Below are 15119 nucleotides of genomic sequence, written 5' to 3' on the forward strand. Positions count from 1 at the left end.
AGCCATCTGCGTCGGCTCACTTGTCACTTGCGCTGCCGTGGGTGATAGTGCTCAATTTGCAGTCTGTCGGGCCGTGTGTATTTGTTTCTGTAGTTTCAGCACCTCCTGGCACGTTGCAGAGTATCAATGGAAGAAGGACATTGGGGAGGTTTTACCCTCCAGTTTTATTCTGCTTCTTCTGGTATGCAGAGTCTCTTGAAATATGCCCGTGCAGTATCTCTGCCTCCTCCGTTTCTCCATGATACAGGCAAATGTCCCATGCCTGGTTGAAAATTACTGAAAAGTGAAACTGTGGTTGTTCCTAATGAGTGGCTGATGTTTAAATAACATGATTCAGTCCAGAAGACCCCAGAGCACTTTTGAGTTTGCACTACTAAGGCTGCATGGAAGAGTTCCTGCGTTGCAATTACCGTGACCCAGGAGACAACCATAAGCCTCTGCATTGTCTTGTATTGGCTCTGCAACACTAGCAACTTAATTTGAGAGCCCTAAATATTGCATAAACACAGCACTCGATGTGTGTTGGTGCAGAGGGAGTTGGGTGATACTTTATGTGCCCGTAGTATCAAAATGCTTTACACTTGGGAGCAGCAGTGAACCAAGATTTAGCAGACGAGATCACCTGTAGCTTGAACACTTTGCCTAAGGACAGGCAAAGACTGCTGGTATGTAGGAGCAAGCAGATTTCAGCCTGTGTTACCTTTTCTAAGCAGGGATGAGTGACTGCTGCATGAAGATACTGGGAATTGTCCTGTGAAATTCTGCTTCTGTACTTGCTTTTTGTTGCAACTTTGGAAACTTCTTTGCTTTGAGATATTTACTTGCTGCAAGTTGCCAGAAATCACCCAGTGTTAACAAGAGCCTGTCTGCCCCAACCGTGGGCTTAAACCCCTGGACAGCCCTGCTCTGCTATTTGCTGTGGGTATGGGATACAGGGAATGTTCATCCTGGGGCTTATGTGGCAGGCATAAATGCTTCTGGCTTGCTGTGCTTGACCTAAGAGAAAAAAATATAATAATATTCAGCACACTGGACAGAGTGAAAGGGAGATATGGGTCAAAGCTAGGCTAGGCATGTTCTGTGTTTGTGACCCCAATGCCAATTAGCCTTTCAGATACGACCTTTTAAAGGTGAGAAGCTTCTTGCATTTCAATGTCTTCTGTTTTTGTAGTTTGGATGAATTTTTATAAAATTTGATAGCTCTTTTCTGATTTCTTCATGATTCACTTCAACTTTTGCATTCACAGAGCCTTGCTTTGCGTGACTCAGCAGCAATTTGCATTTGTTGTTAGGCTGGTGCAGTTTGTTGTGAAGGAGGTTTTCCTCTTACGTTCAGTTGGTTTGTATCACTCTCAGGCATCAGAGAGCTGAGGCTGTCTGTACAGAGTCACTGTAGTCAGGCATGGAATGCAAGCCATAAGGCATGACTGTTACTGCATTGCTGGCTTTCACTAAAATGCCCGTTTTTCTCTCCTTAATATAATAGCTTATCGATATTATTTCTTTCTAAAATAAAAAAATGTAAGTGCACAAGGATTTTGAAACACTTTGAAGTAGCAGCTTGAAGTTCTGTTCTTGAGGCAAGATTTCCAGTGAGACTCTGAAGACAGCAGGCAGGGAAAAGTAATATTCACAGCAGATGTTCTTAGAAAGTGCTTGAACTCCTGGTACCCAGCTGCTGTTGGGTTCAGTAACAGCAGCACGTCCCCTTGAGCCACTCAGTGTGGCATCAGGCTCTTTGCAAATGCTCTGGATTGCGTTAGGGCCTCGGTCCTTACACACACCCCCACACAAGACAGAAAAAAACTTGGCCTAACTTGCGTCAGGGTGCGTTGAAGATCGGAGTATTTTGGGGAAAGGGAGCCATTTGGTATCGCCGTTTTTCTCTTGTTGGTTACTTTTCCAAAAGACCGGCGTTGTGGGAGATGCTCCCTGTACAGGTAAAATCAATTACTTAGGATAAGGCTATCCTGAGGGACTGAGGGAAGAAAAGGATGCTTAAACCAGTTAGCTAGGGTGTGTCTTGTGTGTTGTGATGCCTCACAGCTCTTTAACAGTGCAGTTACTTGTGTGCATTTAAATCTGGAGGGTCACCCTTGGTGAAGTACTACTGCAGTACCAGATTCAGGAGATACTTAAAAAAACATTAGGCTTTCTTTATGGCTTGCTGAAAACGTTGTTTCATCAAGATGCTCTATTGAAACCACTGCTTATTCCTCCAGAATCTATGTGCTTCTTGGAGATATCACCCAAGTGGTGATGCACACTTTCTGCTGACTGAGCTGCTGGTTTGTTGGAAAGGTTTCTACCTACCAGTCTGTAACTGATGCTGCTCCTTTGGACAGCACTTGTTCTAGCAGTGCTTATTAGTGCTCTGGTGTTTTTTAGGTTTTATTTCAAAAGTTACCTGTAAGACTTGTCAGTCTTACAAAATTAGATGTGCTTGTGAACTCTTCTTTTTTGTGTGTGTGGATGGGACCTTTTTTCTTTTGCTGAATAAAACTTTGGGTGGGGTCTTTCACCATGTCCTGTAATTGATTTAGTGCCTTGTTGTCTGACTTGCTTGTTTTCTTTCTTCCTCTCCTCTCTGTCTGTTCTTGTGAACCCAACCACTGTAGTACATCCATCAGAGATCTTTGAATGGAAAGAGTCATCAGGTGACTCCAGCTGTGAGTGGTGTTGGCAGGGTCTAATTTCCTACATCTTTAAGAATCCCTGTGTTAAAAGTGCTTGGCTAGGAAGGAAATACTGTTTGAATTGCTGCTTCTGGGTAAGAGAATCAGCTAATAGAAATAATCCACCTCATCTTCTGGTGAATAGAGAGAGATGAGCTTGCTTTGCAAATACTGATCTTTTTCGTTTGGTCGTATTTTGAAAGACATTCTGTTACTGTTGTGCAACTTCCCTCTTGCTGTGACTTGAGACTCTTTTTGTGATGTGTGCATTTGTGTAGCCTGCCATGCTGGACACATGCATCACTGGTCCCCTGATGAAAGGGGAAAAAAAAAAGAGTACTGTAATATTTTTGAAGAACAGTTTAACTGGATGAATACTTTTGGTTTTATTTCTCTGTTTTTCTTATTATGGATTATCAGGTTTCAGGAGTACTTTGCCCTCCAGTGTCTCCATATAATTATATTCTTCACTCTCTGGTAACCTCTGTCAACAGGTTATGCAGATATGAGCAGCTTTTGTGGGCTCTGCTCAACCACTGTGTTAAAGCTGAACTTGTGGTAGTAAAGGAGCTGTTAGACAGTGTGTCAGGACCAGCAGCCTGTGGAAGAAATGGGATCTTCTTTTCATGGGAAGATGTTTGAAACAGAGGACAGCTCAGTACTTGAGTTTTGCTCTTGGAACTGGCCATTCAGGAACCTCTGTTCTCCTCCAAGTGGAGGATGTTTGCACAGGTTATCTTTAAGCAGAGAGGGCTCTATATTGTGTGGACAGTGAGGGTATCGGAGGTTTTCTGATGTTTGTGTATCTTCTTGGTCAATACTCACACAGTGTGGATCATGTCTGTGAACCACTAAAGTGGAGAGAAGACACGGAAACTTTTAAAATGTTTTTTTATCATTCAGTTACTTCTGAATAAATGCCATTTTATGGACTAACTGAATAGTTTTGGAAAAGGCAGATCATGTTTTTAAGCTTATCATCCCTTAGTTAGGGATGTTAGCACTGTAGTAGAAAGCAGCATGTTTTAACTTTGCATGTCAGCAGAGTGAACCGTGGCCTCAGAGCTGTCCTTTGCAGTGTCCTTGCTAGTCAGGAAAGCTTTTGTGGCTCTGCAGGAGGGTAGGTAAGCAGAACTTTAGGGTGAAAGGACAGTAGGTTTTATTTCTGTTCTGCTACTGTATATTGCTTTTGTTTCTTTGCATCAGTATGAACTTAGGGCTGGAATTGAAAATTGCAAGAGTTTTGGTATATTCAGTATTTGGTATATTTGGTATATTTGGTATATTTTGGTATATTTTTTTTGATCCTTTCCAATTCCCCTCACTGCTGTCCCCCTCCACACTTGAAGCCTACTATTCTGAGCTGCCACTGATTATTCCTGTGCAAGGTGGTGGTGCCCAGTGTAATTTTTCCTACAGCTTTTCTGGATTTTGCTATTCTGCCATTACTCCCTGAGCTTTGTTACCTCAGCAGCTGAAATCCCAGGCAGATTTTGTTCCAGCATCATTGTGGTCTGTTGTGAGGAGGCAGCTCCCTTGTTGAGTTAATGACCTATGTCCTGCCTTCGAGGGCTTCTTTTGCTGTGCAGCCCTAGGGTGGTGCACAACATCAGTATTTATGGACTGTCCCTGTCGTCCTGTCATGGTTCCTCACCTAAGGACGCAAGTAGTGTTTTACTGTCCTTGAAGGCTCTTTTTGCTGCCTCTGCCAGTCTCTGCCAGCTGAATTGCTACTTCCTTCCCTTTTCATAATGTAGCTGACAAAATTGCTTTCCTCGGGACAAAGAAACAGTGCCAATCAGCTCATTTGTGTTTTATTTTCTGATGTAATTTGCTGCCCGAATCTTCGCGTCACAGTTGGTTGTTCGCTGTTTCTCACTTCTACCTGCCGACGTGTGCGCGTCTTTTTCAAGGCTGCTGTTCTGGGCATGCTGGTGGCTGTACTCCATCGTGGTACCGCTCATGCCAATCTCCTCTGGGCTTGGTGTTTCTTGCAGTGCTTTGGTGACCAACCATTCAGGTGCCAGAGGAAGGGGAATGCTCTTTCATGCTCGCTGAGCATCGCCAAACATGACCTTGTTCGTACATTCAGCTTTCCTTGAAGTTTCTCCATCTGTTCATAAGGTCTCTCCGCAGACTTTTGCCTGTGTTCTGGGCTTCAGCTCTTGTTGGTGTGCTTTTGTCCTGCCTTCACCTCAAGCAGTCTTCACTGGAGTGAAAATTGCCCTGCGCTGGAAATCCAAGTGTCTTTTGCAGCTGCTTTCCGTCCTGTTTCCAATCTTGAATGGAAATCTTCTCTCCTAGGAAACACCTTTCTTTTCACTTGTATTTTTGTAATGCCGCCTCTGCTGGTTTCTGCCAAGTGCTTGGGAGGCAAGTTTTCTTGTAAATGCAAATTTGTGTTGCAATAAAGTTATTAGAAACCCAACTAAAACTGCTTACTTGGAAGAATTTTTTGTTTGCAGCAAGTGATTTATGGGACATAGGTTCGTCAGGGTGATGTGTGTCACATTAATTCTCACACATTAGGAACAGCATGTTGCACCTGGATGCTGTACTGGCTTGTTCGCAGTGTTTCACTGGATGGAGCACTCCTCCCAACCCCCTGCAGTTAGATATGCAATAGAAATGCTAAGGAAAGGAAACTGGCCAGGGGACCAAGTCAGAGAGCTTGTAGATAAAGGGAAGGAAAAAATATGGGAATTGACAGGCAAAAAGAACAAGGAAATAATTAAGTTCTCTGAGGAAGAGTACTGGCAGTGGTCTCTGCACATCTGTGCTACTCTCTCTTCTGGGTTTGAGTGTTTGCATGCATGTGGAAGTGTGCCTTAGCAAAGGAGAGGTGTAAGGAGGAGTAGAGAAGAGCACTGACAAAATGTGCAAAAGCTGTTCCAATGTGCCAAGTGCTAGTCTGAAACATTCCCAATACGGTGATGGTGGCTGATGTCATGCACGGACAATCGGTGCAAACTGACTTCTTGATACTGACAGGGAGAAAATCAGGGTGCTGGGATAATCAAGGCAGGTCGCTGCATTGTATGTGGAAGAGACTGGGAGATAGGGAAGAGAGGCAAAGGCACCATTGAAGTGAGGGAACAGGATAATGAGATTTTTCTTGTAGTGATGAGAAAGGTCAATGCTACTTTGGTCAATACTCAATTACGAGGTGTTAAAGTGACTGAGACCAGTCTTGTCTCAGCTAGTTGCTTTACTTGGGTGAATCAATAGGTAAGGACTATAGATGGTCACAGATAGTGAAGAAGATGTCTTATTCTAGTCAGGATGTGAAGGTTTAGGAATTGAGTCGAAGAGAATTGCTAACTTGTGACTGATTGGCAGGGAAATGAGTGGAGTTCTGCAGCAGGGGGGAAAAAGCAAAAAGTAGGATTTATGTAGCCTTATGAAGTTTGTCCTCTTGGGTTACAATAATGCCTAGGTATCCAAGAATGGTCAAATAAATGGAGATTTTGATTCAGACAAGAGGAAATGGCACCGTGCTGAAGGCATAGATACAATAGTTATTGTCTGTGTGTAACACGAGAAAAGAAGAACAGAACCTCAGAGATCCCAAAATATCAGGGGATAGTGGCCCATCATGGGCCTGGGACATGTAAGGGTAAAAGATGAAAGTTAATTTAGGCAACAGGAGCGGAATTAAGGAAGGATAGCTGAAGATGGATGAAATTTTGAGAAGGGGATTGTGATCAAATATGTCTTTGGAAACAAGTAGATCAGAAAAATGAGACAAGAAACTGGTTCTGAATTTTGGGTAAGGATTTGCTGTGTAAGTCAGAATGAAGTGAGGAGAAAGAAGTAACAGAAGATAACATCGTTGAGCCTTACGGATAAATGGCAGAGAGGAGACCAGTGATACTGACATGCAGGAAGGGTCAGAAGTCAATTTATGGACAGAGGACTTGTTTTGGGATTTGGAAAAAGGTTTGTTTTAGGAAATGATGGATTGGGAGAGATGCCAAAATATGAGCATATAGGAAAAAGTTGGCATATGTGAAAGGAGGGTACTAAAACATTAGACAGGAAGAATGAACAGGAGGTCAGAGATACTCAGATCTTGTTTTGATGCTGGAGAGGGATGAATGCATGTGCAGGACACCCGTCTCTTCCCTTGAGATAACAGAAGGAAATAGGTCACTCAGGGAGCACACAGAGTATAGGGCATGGGGAATTAGTAATAGACTGAGTGGGTCGAGGAAGAACTTGGTTGTGTGCATGAGTTTGATTTGTGAAGTGTCATATTTGCTACGTGCTCTGTAAATCTTCAATTCTTGATTATGTTTTTGCAGTGCGACTCCATGACAGTATTTCAGAAGAAGGTTTCCATTACCTCGTCTTTGATCTGTAAGTGTCTGTCTCTGCTGCTTCACCAGTGATGCAGGCATGTTGGTGCTTGACTAAGAGTGGAATAAAAAGCACCTGCATTAGTATAATTCTCCCTTTCTCTTTTGAGACCTGTAAATACCTCTGGCCTATTTGACAAAAATCCATTGGCTGTGTGACGGGGACAGCACCATGGAAGGCTCCTGGCGCCAGGTGTGAGTGTGGGATGGCAAAGAATGTCCATCCTGTGTATGGAAACTGATTTTTGTCTCTGAGGCAGCCCAACAGGAGCCAGAGGAGGGCTGTCCTTCCCAAGCTCACCATACACTCAGCAGAGGTGTGTGGGCAATTCCTGCCCAGTGTGTCAGCAGTGTCCTGTACACTGGTGCAAAGGCAGTCCAAGGGCTCGGCCATGTGCATGTAGCAGAGCTGGTGCCATGCTGGTGGAGCTCTGCCCTGGCTCTCTGTAATGCAGTTTCCCACACAGGCTGGCAAAGGGCCCAGGTGGTGTTCATATACATCCTGTGCAGCCTTTAACTGCACCAGCATGGGCTCTGTAACGTCCTTTGTTCTTTTGCACTCCAGGGTTACTGGTGGGGAGCTCTTTGAGGATATTGTTGCTAGAGAATACTACAGTGAAGCAGATGCCAGGTAAGGCTGTTTCCAGACCCTTCCGTGCATGTTCCATGTACGTGTACAAGTGGAATGAGTTTCCTGACTGCTGATCTGCGTGTGGCTTTGTTCCAACACCCTTGCCCCTTGTCTGGATGAAACAAATCCTCTTTCTGCTATTAGCATGAACTTATTGTCACCAAACAGCCTGACTCAGTACAGCTCTAGCCCGTGTCCACTTGCAGACACTGCTGTCTCTGCCACTTGCAGATGCTGTGCTCTTTGCTGGGAGAGCCACTGCTAGCAGCTTTGTCTACCTGACCCTTTTGGTGGGAGGTCACAGCGTGTCCTTACTGGGTAAACAGAAAGGAGAGCTGTAAGGGTGCTGCCTGCTTGGCCTTTTTCTTCTAGCAGGGTTTCCAGTGATGTGCCACTGCTGTTGGGCAGATCCATTCGATTTGCCTGTGTCTAGGTAATGGTTTACAGGGCAGTGAGGAGAGGGGGCTTTGAGGGCTGTGTTTCTGTGGAAGCCCTTTTCTGACTGTCAGCTGGTCAGTGCAGTGACAGAAGGCACAATATGGGAGAGAGCAACCTTCATATTTTAATGCTAAAAGATTTAGAGTTATGCCCTTCTGTTCCTGAATGTGTCCCTTCTCTCCCACGTGTGAGTTTCCTGAAGTGGCACGTGCTTGTCCCTGTTTATACAGGGTGGATGTTATTATGTACAGCAGTAGCTGAGGGTGTTGTCTGACCCATCCATCTGCTGGACACGCAGCATCTGGAATCAAAGCCGGGATTAGGCCACTCCTGTCCTGCTTTTGTATGGCCTGGGAGTGGCCCAATAGTGACGTTTCACCCTGCTTGTTCTGCAGTCATGTTCTTATCCCATACTAACCCTTGCTGCAGCAGAAATCAGGGGAGCCATGAGAAGAGAGCAGTAAGAAGGAAGCAGTGAGTACTGTGGGAGGTTGAGCTTGGTAAGCGATACTATGAGGAAGATGATGCTGAGTGCAAGGAAGGAAAGAGAGCACAACCTGGGGTGTTGGTGTAAGCACTGCTGATGGAGTCTGCAGGCACTTATTTGCTTTCCCCGTGGTTCACTCACAGCCTTTGTCTTCTGGGCATTGCAGGCTTTCAAATGAGGCACTGCCCTGCGTGCTCTGCCAGGAGCCATCTGGTGATTGGGAAGGCCAGTGAACTCATCACTCTGCTGGAGCTCCCAGCAGAGGGGTCTAAGAGCCCCATAGATGTTTCAGTGGGGTGTACAGATCTTGGAGGCACAAGGATACACAGTCAGTCACGCCACTGTGCCTTGAAGCTGGGAAGTTTTGAGGTTATCAGTCATAATCCTTCCCCGTTCCTCTTGCCAGTGGCTGTTCCCTTAAGTGCTCAAAAGCTGTCAGCGACTGCTCAGGAAGATGATGGCAGGGTTAAGGGAAAAGAAGGACTGGCTGTTGCTCTGTGAACCCTCCTTAGGGTGCTCAGCCCTCTGACTGTCAGCTGGTCAGGTCTCCAAGTGCCCACAAGATGACAGAGTCAAACTCCTCCCTTTCTCTCCCCATGCTGTGCTGAATTCCAGAGCAGTCTGAGAGAGCGAGGGAGCGAGGTCTGTGCCAATCTGCCGTGTTTGGCTCGCCTGGGACACCTCACACTTTTGCCATTTTTGGCCAGAAAATCTCTCTCGCTCAGACTGAGCTCTGTTCTAATTATACATTTTTGTTTTGGGAGCAGGGAGATTTTCATGGATTCTGACCCTGAGGATCGTACTGCCAGCTCCAGAGGGGTGGGGGTAGCAAATACACAGTGCTGCACCTCCTGTCCTCTTCCTCTCCTCACCCTCTTCCCATCTTTTCCTGTAGCCTTTTTTTCCTTCCCTCAAATATTTCACTCATTTTAAATTTGTTCCTCTGAGATTTGTAGAAGTGAAGGGTCTGAGAGATCCTACAGTGAGGACATAGGCCTCTCTGAGTTGTCCACAACTGCATGCTTACTGCCCAGCCATAGCTGTCAAAATCCTTATTCCATTCCACGTTCACTCTTGGGAGCCAAGGAAATGTTTAGTGGAAGTGATGGTTCCACCCTGGACTCTCACCCATGGGTGGACTGTGCTGTCGTTACACGACAGGTGTAAATAACATCTTGTTTTTGTCCCTGTGGTTTGCAGCAGTGGGAATGGCAGAGACAGGGTTTTCTGTGAGCTGGGGGAGTGCAGCACGCTGCACTTAATGGAATGAGTCTGCTTTTCAGATTACTAACCCCTTAAGTGGGATCTGTACTTAAAAGGCACCCAGCAAGCGGGTGTGTGTGCACATTGTGTATATAAAGTGCTTGAGATGCTGCTCTGAAAGCTTTGCAAACTGGCAGGCGCCCAGGCGTCGTCATCCTGCATCTGCTGGGGGAGGCTGCTGCTCTCCCAAAGTTTATTCTTTGCTCAGGACTAGCCCAGTGGAATGTTTCCTGGAGCGATTTGGTCTTGCTTGCACAATTTCAGCTGCTGTTTGAAGACACTCGGATGCCTTGGTTGTTCTGTGTGGGGTGGGCGCTGTTGGCTGAAGGAACAAGTGAGAGGCTTAGTATGATGGGATGGGAAGGGAAGGAAGGAAATGATGGGAGGTAGGAGAGAGGCTTTGTGGTCCTGCTACAGAAAGGATGTTTGGCATCCTGTTGCTGGGGGGCTGGGGTTGTTCAGCTGTGATGGTGCTTAGCTGTGGCATCCAGTGGTCACGATGAAGAGATTCAGCATGAGATCTTGAATGCCCTCTAGTACAAATATAAAAATTAGGAAAATTGTTCTGGGATGAGATGTTCAATGTGCGTGCATAACTTTATGTGTCTCTCCTTTTTATTTTGCAGCCACTGTATTCATCAGATACTGGAGAGTGTGAATCACATTCACCAGCATGATATCGTGCACAGGGACTTGAAGGTAATGTTTCCTCTGTGCTGTGGTCTGAGGAGAGCAGCCAGGGGATCATTGGAAGAGGAAGACAGGAATATTGTGTTGCCAGCTGGCAGGGATTTTTGTGTGGAGTTTTTTTGGGTTTGGTTTTTGGTTTTTGTTTTTCGCTTGAACTGGGTTCAGGGGTTCCTGAAGCATGAATTTGCTTCTTCAGAGTTTTCTAGAGGGCTAGAGGGTGTGCTGAACTCCCAAGGAAATTTTCAGTCTTTGTGACCCTTGCCAGCTCTCAGCCTTTCTGAGACAGCTCCAGGATGGAGTAGTTGTGAATCTTGGAGAGAACTATGCTTCCAGAGAAACTTGAGTAGGATTCATTATAGTGAAGGACACTTTCTAGTTTGTGATTGAAGAGATCTCTAGAGACCTGGAGCAATCTTTGTTCAATCTGCCAGGATGAGTTTGTCTGCACCTAACATGTGTATTTTTATTCTGCAGTGCTGCCAAACACATGCCACTGCGCTAGGGCAGAGATGTTCAACAAGAATTTTTTGTGTTGTTTCTTTCTTCTCTCATCAGTAGAAGCACTTTTAATCTAAAACCAAAACTGCTGGCCAGTTAAAGCCTGGATGAATCAAGCATTTTATGATTGCAGAGGCTCCTAAGCCTCTGCAGTGGAGTCACCTGAACTCCCCACACTGGGCAGCTGTGCTGGGAGCTGGGCAGGCTCCAGAATGAAGAGATTTGTGCAGGAAAGTCTGCGTGCCCTGGAGCCTTCTCTGTCTAAAGTGGGAATGGTGATGGTCACCAGCACTCCAGTTAAATTAAGGCAGGGTGACACCTGCTAGTAGTGTTGGTTTGGGCTTGTTAAAGTACGTACAAGGGGAAAAGTAGAAAATATTTTACAGAGAGCAAGGTAAAAGCACATTGCAAGCTTGGTTCCTCTGATGTTTTGATCTAGTGGAGAGCCCTTTGTGTTTCTGACAAATTCTCATGCAAAACTTTTGACCTTCTGATTCTACACTGTGAAAAAATGTAAATGATCTACTGTGGATGGTCCTGATTTAGACCCAACACCAGCTCCTGAGGAGGCAATATCCAAGAGGCACAACTGCCCAAAATTAGGGAGTCTGTGAAAATCAATAATGTTTTCCAGTACAGAAGAAATTTTTCTAGTGTTCAAATATAATCTGGTTTCCTTCCAAAAGTTTTGTTTGTAGGAAAGTGAGCAACTTGTTCAGAATTTATTAGCTGCTAGACACTCCCTGCTGTAGTTAATATGTTTCTTCTGTTGCTTGCTCTGAGTGACTGAAATCATCAAGGCCTGAGGAGTAACCATGTCTTTTAGCAATGAAAGTTCCTATGCTTTTTATTTAATATTTAGCTCCTTTCCAAAAGCTTGGCTTTCAGGGTCAGTGTGTAATAACTGCAGAGCCTGTTTCAAGTAAAGTTTTGTCTTTTGCACGCCACTCTCCTAAGCCCGTCTTTTGGCTGACATGCTATTAAAGAATGTCAAATATTGAGCAGCCCATAGGGACTGTAAGAAATTAGGGAGTGCATTCACATCTTCACCAAAAGTATGTGAAACCTGAGACAACCCATATGCTGGCAAACATGCACATGGATAAGCACAATTAGCCTTAAGGTGTTTGCCTCTAAAACAGAGCTACAAAGTGCTCAACTAGCACAAGCCTGTCTTAAATGTTGCTCTTGTTTAGTCAAACTACGTCCAGGTGCGATCTGGAGTTGGGAGGGATTTTCAGAAGATTTCATTGATTTTCTGCTTTAGGGTCTCATTTATAGTGGTGAATTTTCATCAGTGTAGCTTGATTACCGCAATCTTTTCTTCTTGCCGTATAGTGAAGTGGTATCCAAGTGCATTGAGAGCCAGTTGTCCTTCTTTCTATGCTGCTTACGGCAAGGATTGTGTTGAGGAAGGCTTTTCTCCTTTCATTCAAAACAGAAGTAGACACGTGCCCAGTACTTTAAGACAGATGAGTGAGCAAAGCATCTTGTGTCTGCCAGGCAGAACAGGGGGAAAGAGTTGCTATGGGGTGAAAACAGTGAGAAGATTGCAAAAAAGACCTTTATCAGATTTGAGAAACTGAGACAAGCTCCTGTTTCCAGATTTCCAGATTTCCAGGCTTCCATCCTGCTCAGTTAAAAAATCAACTTGATATGAATTGCACAAAAGATGAGAAGGGAATAGGATGCTATCCACATTTGGCCTGCCTATCTTCAAGTCGATTTTGCTGCAAAGCCATAATAGCCAGCACCTTAAAGGCCTTGAGGTTTCAAAGGGTTCCATGTAACTAGCTGCTCTGGTGCTTCAGAGGAAGCTGCCAGTTCTCAGTCCAGATTTTGGAGTTGTGTAAAGCCTGCTGCTGAAGTCCTCTCCTGGAACACTACAGAATTATGGTTTGAGTGAGATTCAGTCAAGGTGGAAATGTGAGGGTCAAAAGTCTGTCTCCCTTTCCTGGCACACAGGAAAAGTGACATGGCTGCTTCTTGTATAGGTGACGGCGGCAGTAGCAAGACAGAATCTTTTATACTGCTGTAAATGTGTAGCATGAAAAAATTGCTTACAAGAATACTCGCTGCTGTGCTGCTTATGCCAGTTCGAGGCTGAGACTTCTGTAAGGGATGAAAACTACTGGCCTAGCTAGATGATGCCGTCCCACATTACAGCAGTGTGTTTGGCAGCCCTTATTAGCATCATATTTACTTTTTCAGTGCCTTGGGGACTGTCTAATGTTCAAGGGGAGAAACATCACTGCAGATTGTATCTCCTGCATTGTCCCTCCCTTCTTCCCTCCCTGCCCTTCCTCCTCCCCTCAGTTATCTTCTTTGAGGAGGGCAGAATCGAATTTTGGCTTAAGTGCTGCAGGAACCGTACTGCCAGTGCCCTCTGGTGTCAGCATGTAATGTATGGGCTGGGTTGGAAGAGGCTCTGGCTCCCACAGAGGAGCCAGAGGATTTATAGACTTGACGATTTTCTGCCGCTCTAGGTCAACTTGCTGTTGCTGTGCCTTCACCTGAACAGGTGTAGTACTGCATGCTAAATTCAGTCAGCAGGTGCAATTTAGTGATGTGGATACTAGGTGAGAGGTTTTAACAAGGATGTCAGTCTTTCATTCTTACTCTCTTTTTTCTTTCTTCTCCTCAGCCTGAGAATTTACTACTAGCGAGTAAATGTAAGGGTGCTGCTGTCAAACTGGCTGACTTCGGACTGGCTATAGAAGTCCAGGGAGAGCAGCAGGCCTGGTTTGGTAAGACTGTTTGAGCTTTCCCAGCTTTGCTCCCCTCTTTTCTGGTGGCTGGTTGAGTTGCATCCTCCTGAGTATTTTCTCTCAGCTCTTCCAGCACACTTCTCTGTATTTGGCTGTTTCTTTTTTGAGCATGACAGCTTCTGGGTCTTAGGCACAAAACTAGGTGCAACAGAGGAAACACTGATAAATAAAGACAGAAAAAATGGCTATGTGTTTCTCTATTTTTTTTCTGAGTTTACGGTAGATGCTAGTGTCAGAGATGAATGCAGCTGCTAAGTTTAGACCCTGATCTGAACTTTCCTACTGCTCAGAAGTGTAGACATCTGGAATTTTGTTTGGTCACTTTACAGAAATGCATTTGACCTAGCCTTCATCAGGCACATTTGGATCTGACCTTATCTTTGTTTAGCTAAAACATAATTAGAAATGAGACCTTTTCAGGCTAAAAATCAGCTCAGGGACTCTGCAATGCTGTAGAGATTCTGGGAAAATGATTTCTCCTGGTCCCCCCATACCACTCGGCAATCAGATGTGTTCCATCTGTGGCTTGTGTTTTCAAACTCCAAGCCATTATATGTAACAATGATATAAGACCTGGCATACAAGTTTGTGCCCAGCTGGTTGACATGGTGCCTCTTACTCATCTGTTTTTCTTGCAATACACAAGCACTGGATCCCATCTGATTTCTGCTTTATTTTGGGGGGTTTTGCCTCTTTTTGTTGGTTTACCAAGAGACAGCTCTAGCAAATATGAGATGAAGGGTGGGAGAGACAGGTTTTGGAATTTGTTAGTTACCACTAGTGGATTTTGTGATATGGCAAGATCTCTTCTGCTTGGGTACTGTAAGTGCTTCATGTCATCCATTTTCTGGCAGGGTTTGCTGGTACTCCAGGCTACCTCTCCCCTGAAGTCTTAAGAAAAGATCCTTATGGAAAACCAGTGGATATATGGGCATGTGGTAAGATTCTGACAAAATGTTTTATACTTAAGCAACATTCCATGTAAAAGAGTGATTCCCTATAGCCTGGTGCTGGGAGGGTGTACAGTGCTCCTTCTTACTGGGTGGAGACATGAAGGCACAATTGAGGATAAGCACCTTGTGTAGTTGAATACTGGAGCCTGAACTCATATGATTCTGGCTTCTAATCTTCTCCTCAGGCCATCTATGAGATGTTTGAGACTCAAGAGATAGGACCTGTCTGTGCTTTGCAGAGTCAGTTTAGATAACTGTAGCAATTTTCTATTACACTAACTATGTAGAAGATGAAATACTGAAGAGGGATGATTTTTTTGAAAGAAAAGAAATAAGTGTAAATATATCTGGGACTGAT

General features: G+C 44.8%; 1 protein-coding gene across 12 annotated transcripts in view; it reads left to right on the forward strand.

Annotated features, from left to right (window-relative positions):
• Nucleotides 1–15119, forward strand: part of CAMK2G (calcium/calmodulin dependent protein kinase II gamma) — a 119422-nt gene that overhangs the window by 61386 nt on the left and 42917 nt on the right. For all 12 annotated transcript variants that reach the window (XM_040070716.2, XM_040070729.2, XM_040070717.2 and 9 more), the window contains exons 4-8: nt 6980–7034; nt 7599–7664; nt 10479–10551; nt 13685–13787; nt 14663–14746. In XM_040070716.2, the coding sequence (XP_039926650.1) occupies nt 6980–7034; nt 7599–7664; nt 10479–10551; nt 13685–13787; nt 14663–14746 (381 nt within the window). The remainder of the gene's footprint in view (nt 1–6979; nt 7035–7598; nt 7665–10478; nt 10552–13684; nt 13788–14662; nt 14747–15119) is intronic.

The sequence above is a fragment of the Hirundo rustica genome, chromosome 8 (assembly GCF_015227805.2).
Source record: "Hirundo rustica isolate bHirRus1 chromosome 8, bHirRus1.pri.v3, whole genome shotgun sequence".
NCBI lineage: Eukaryota > Metazoa > Chordata > Aves > Passeriformes > Hirundinidae > Hirundo > Hirundo rustica.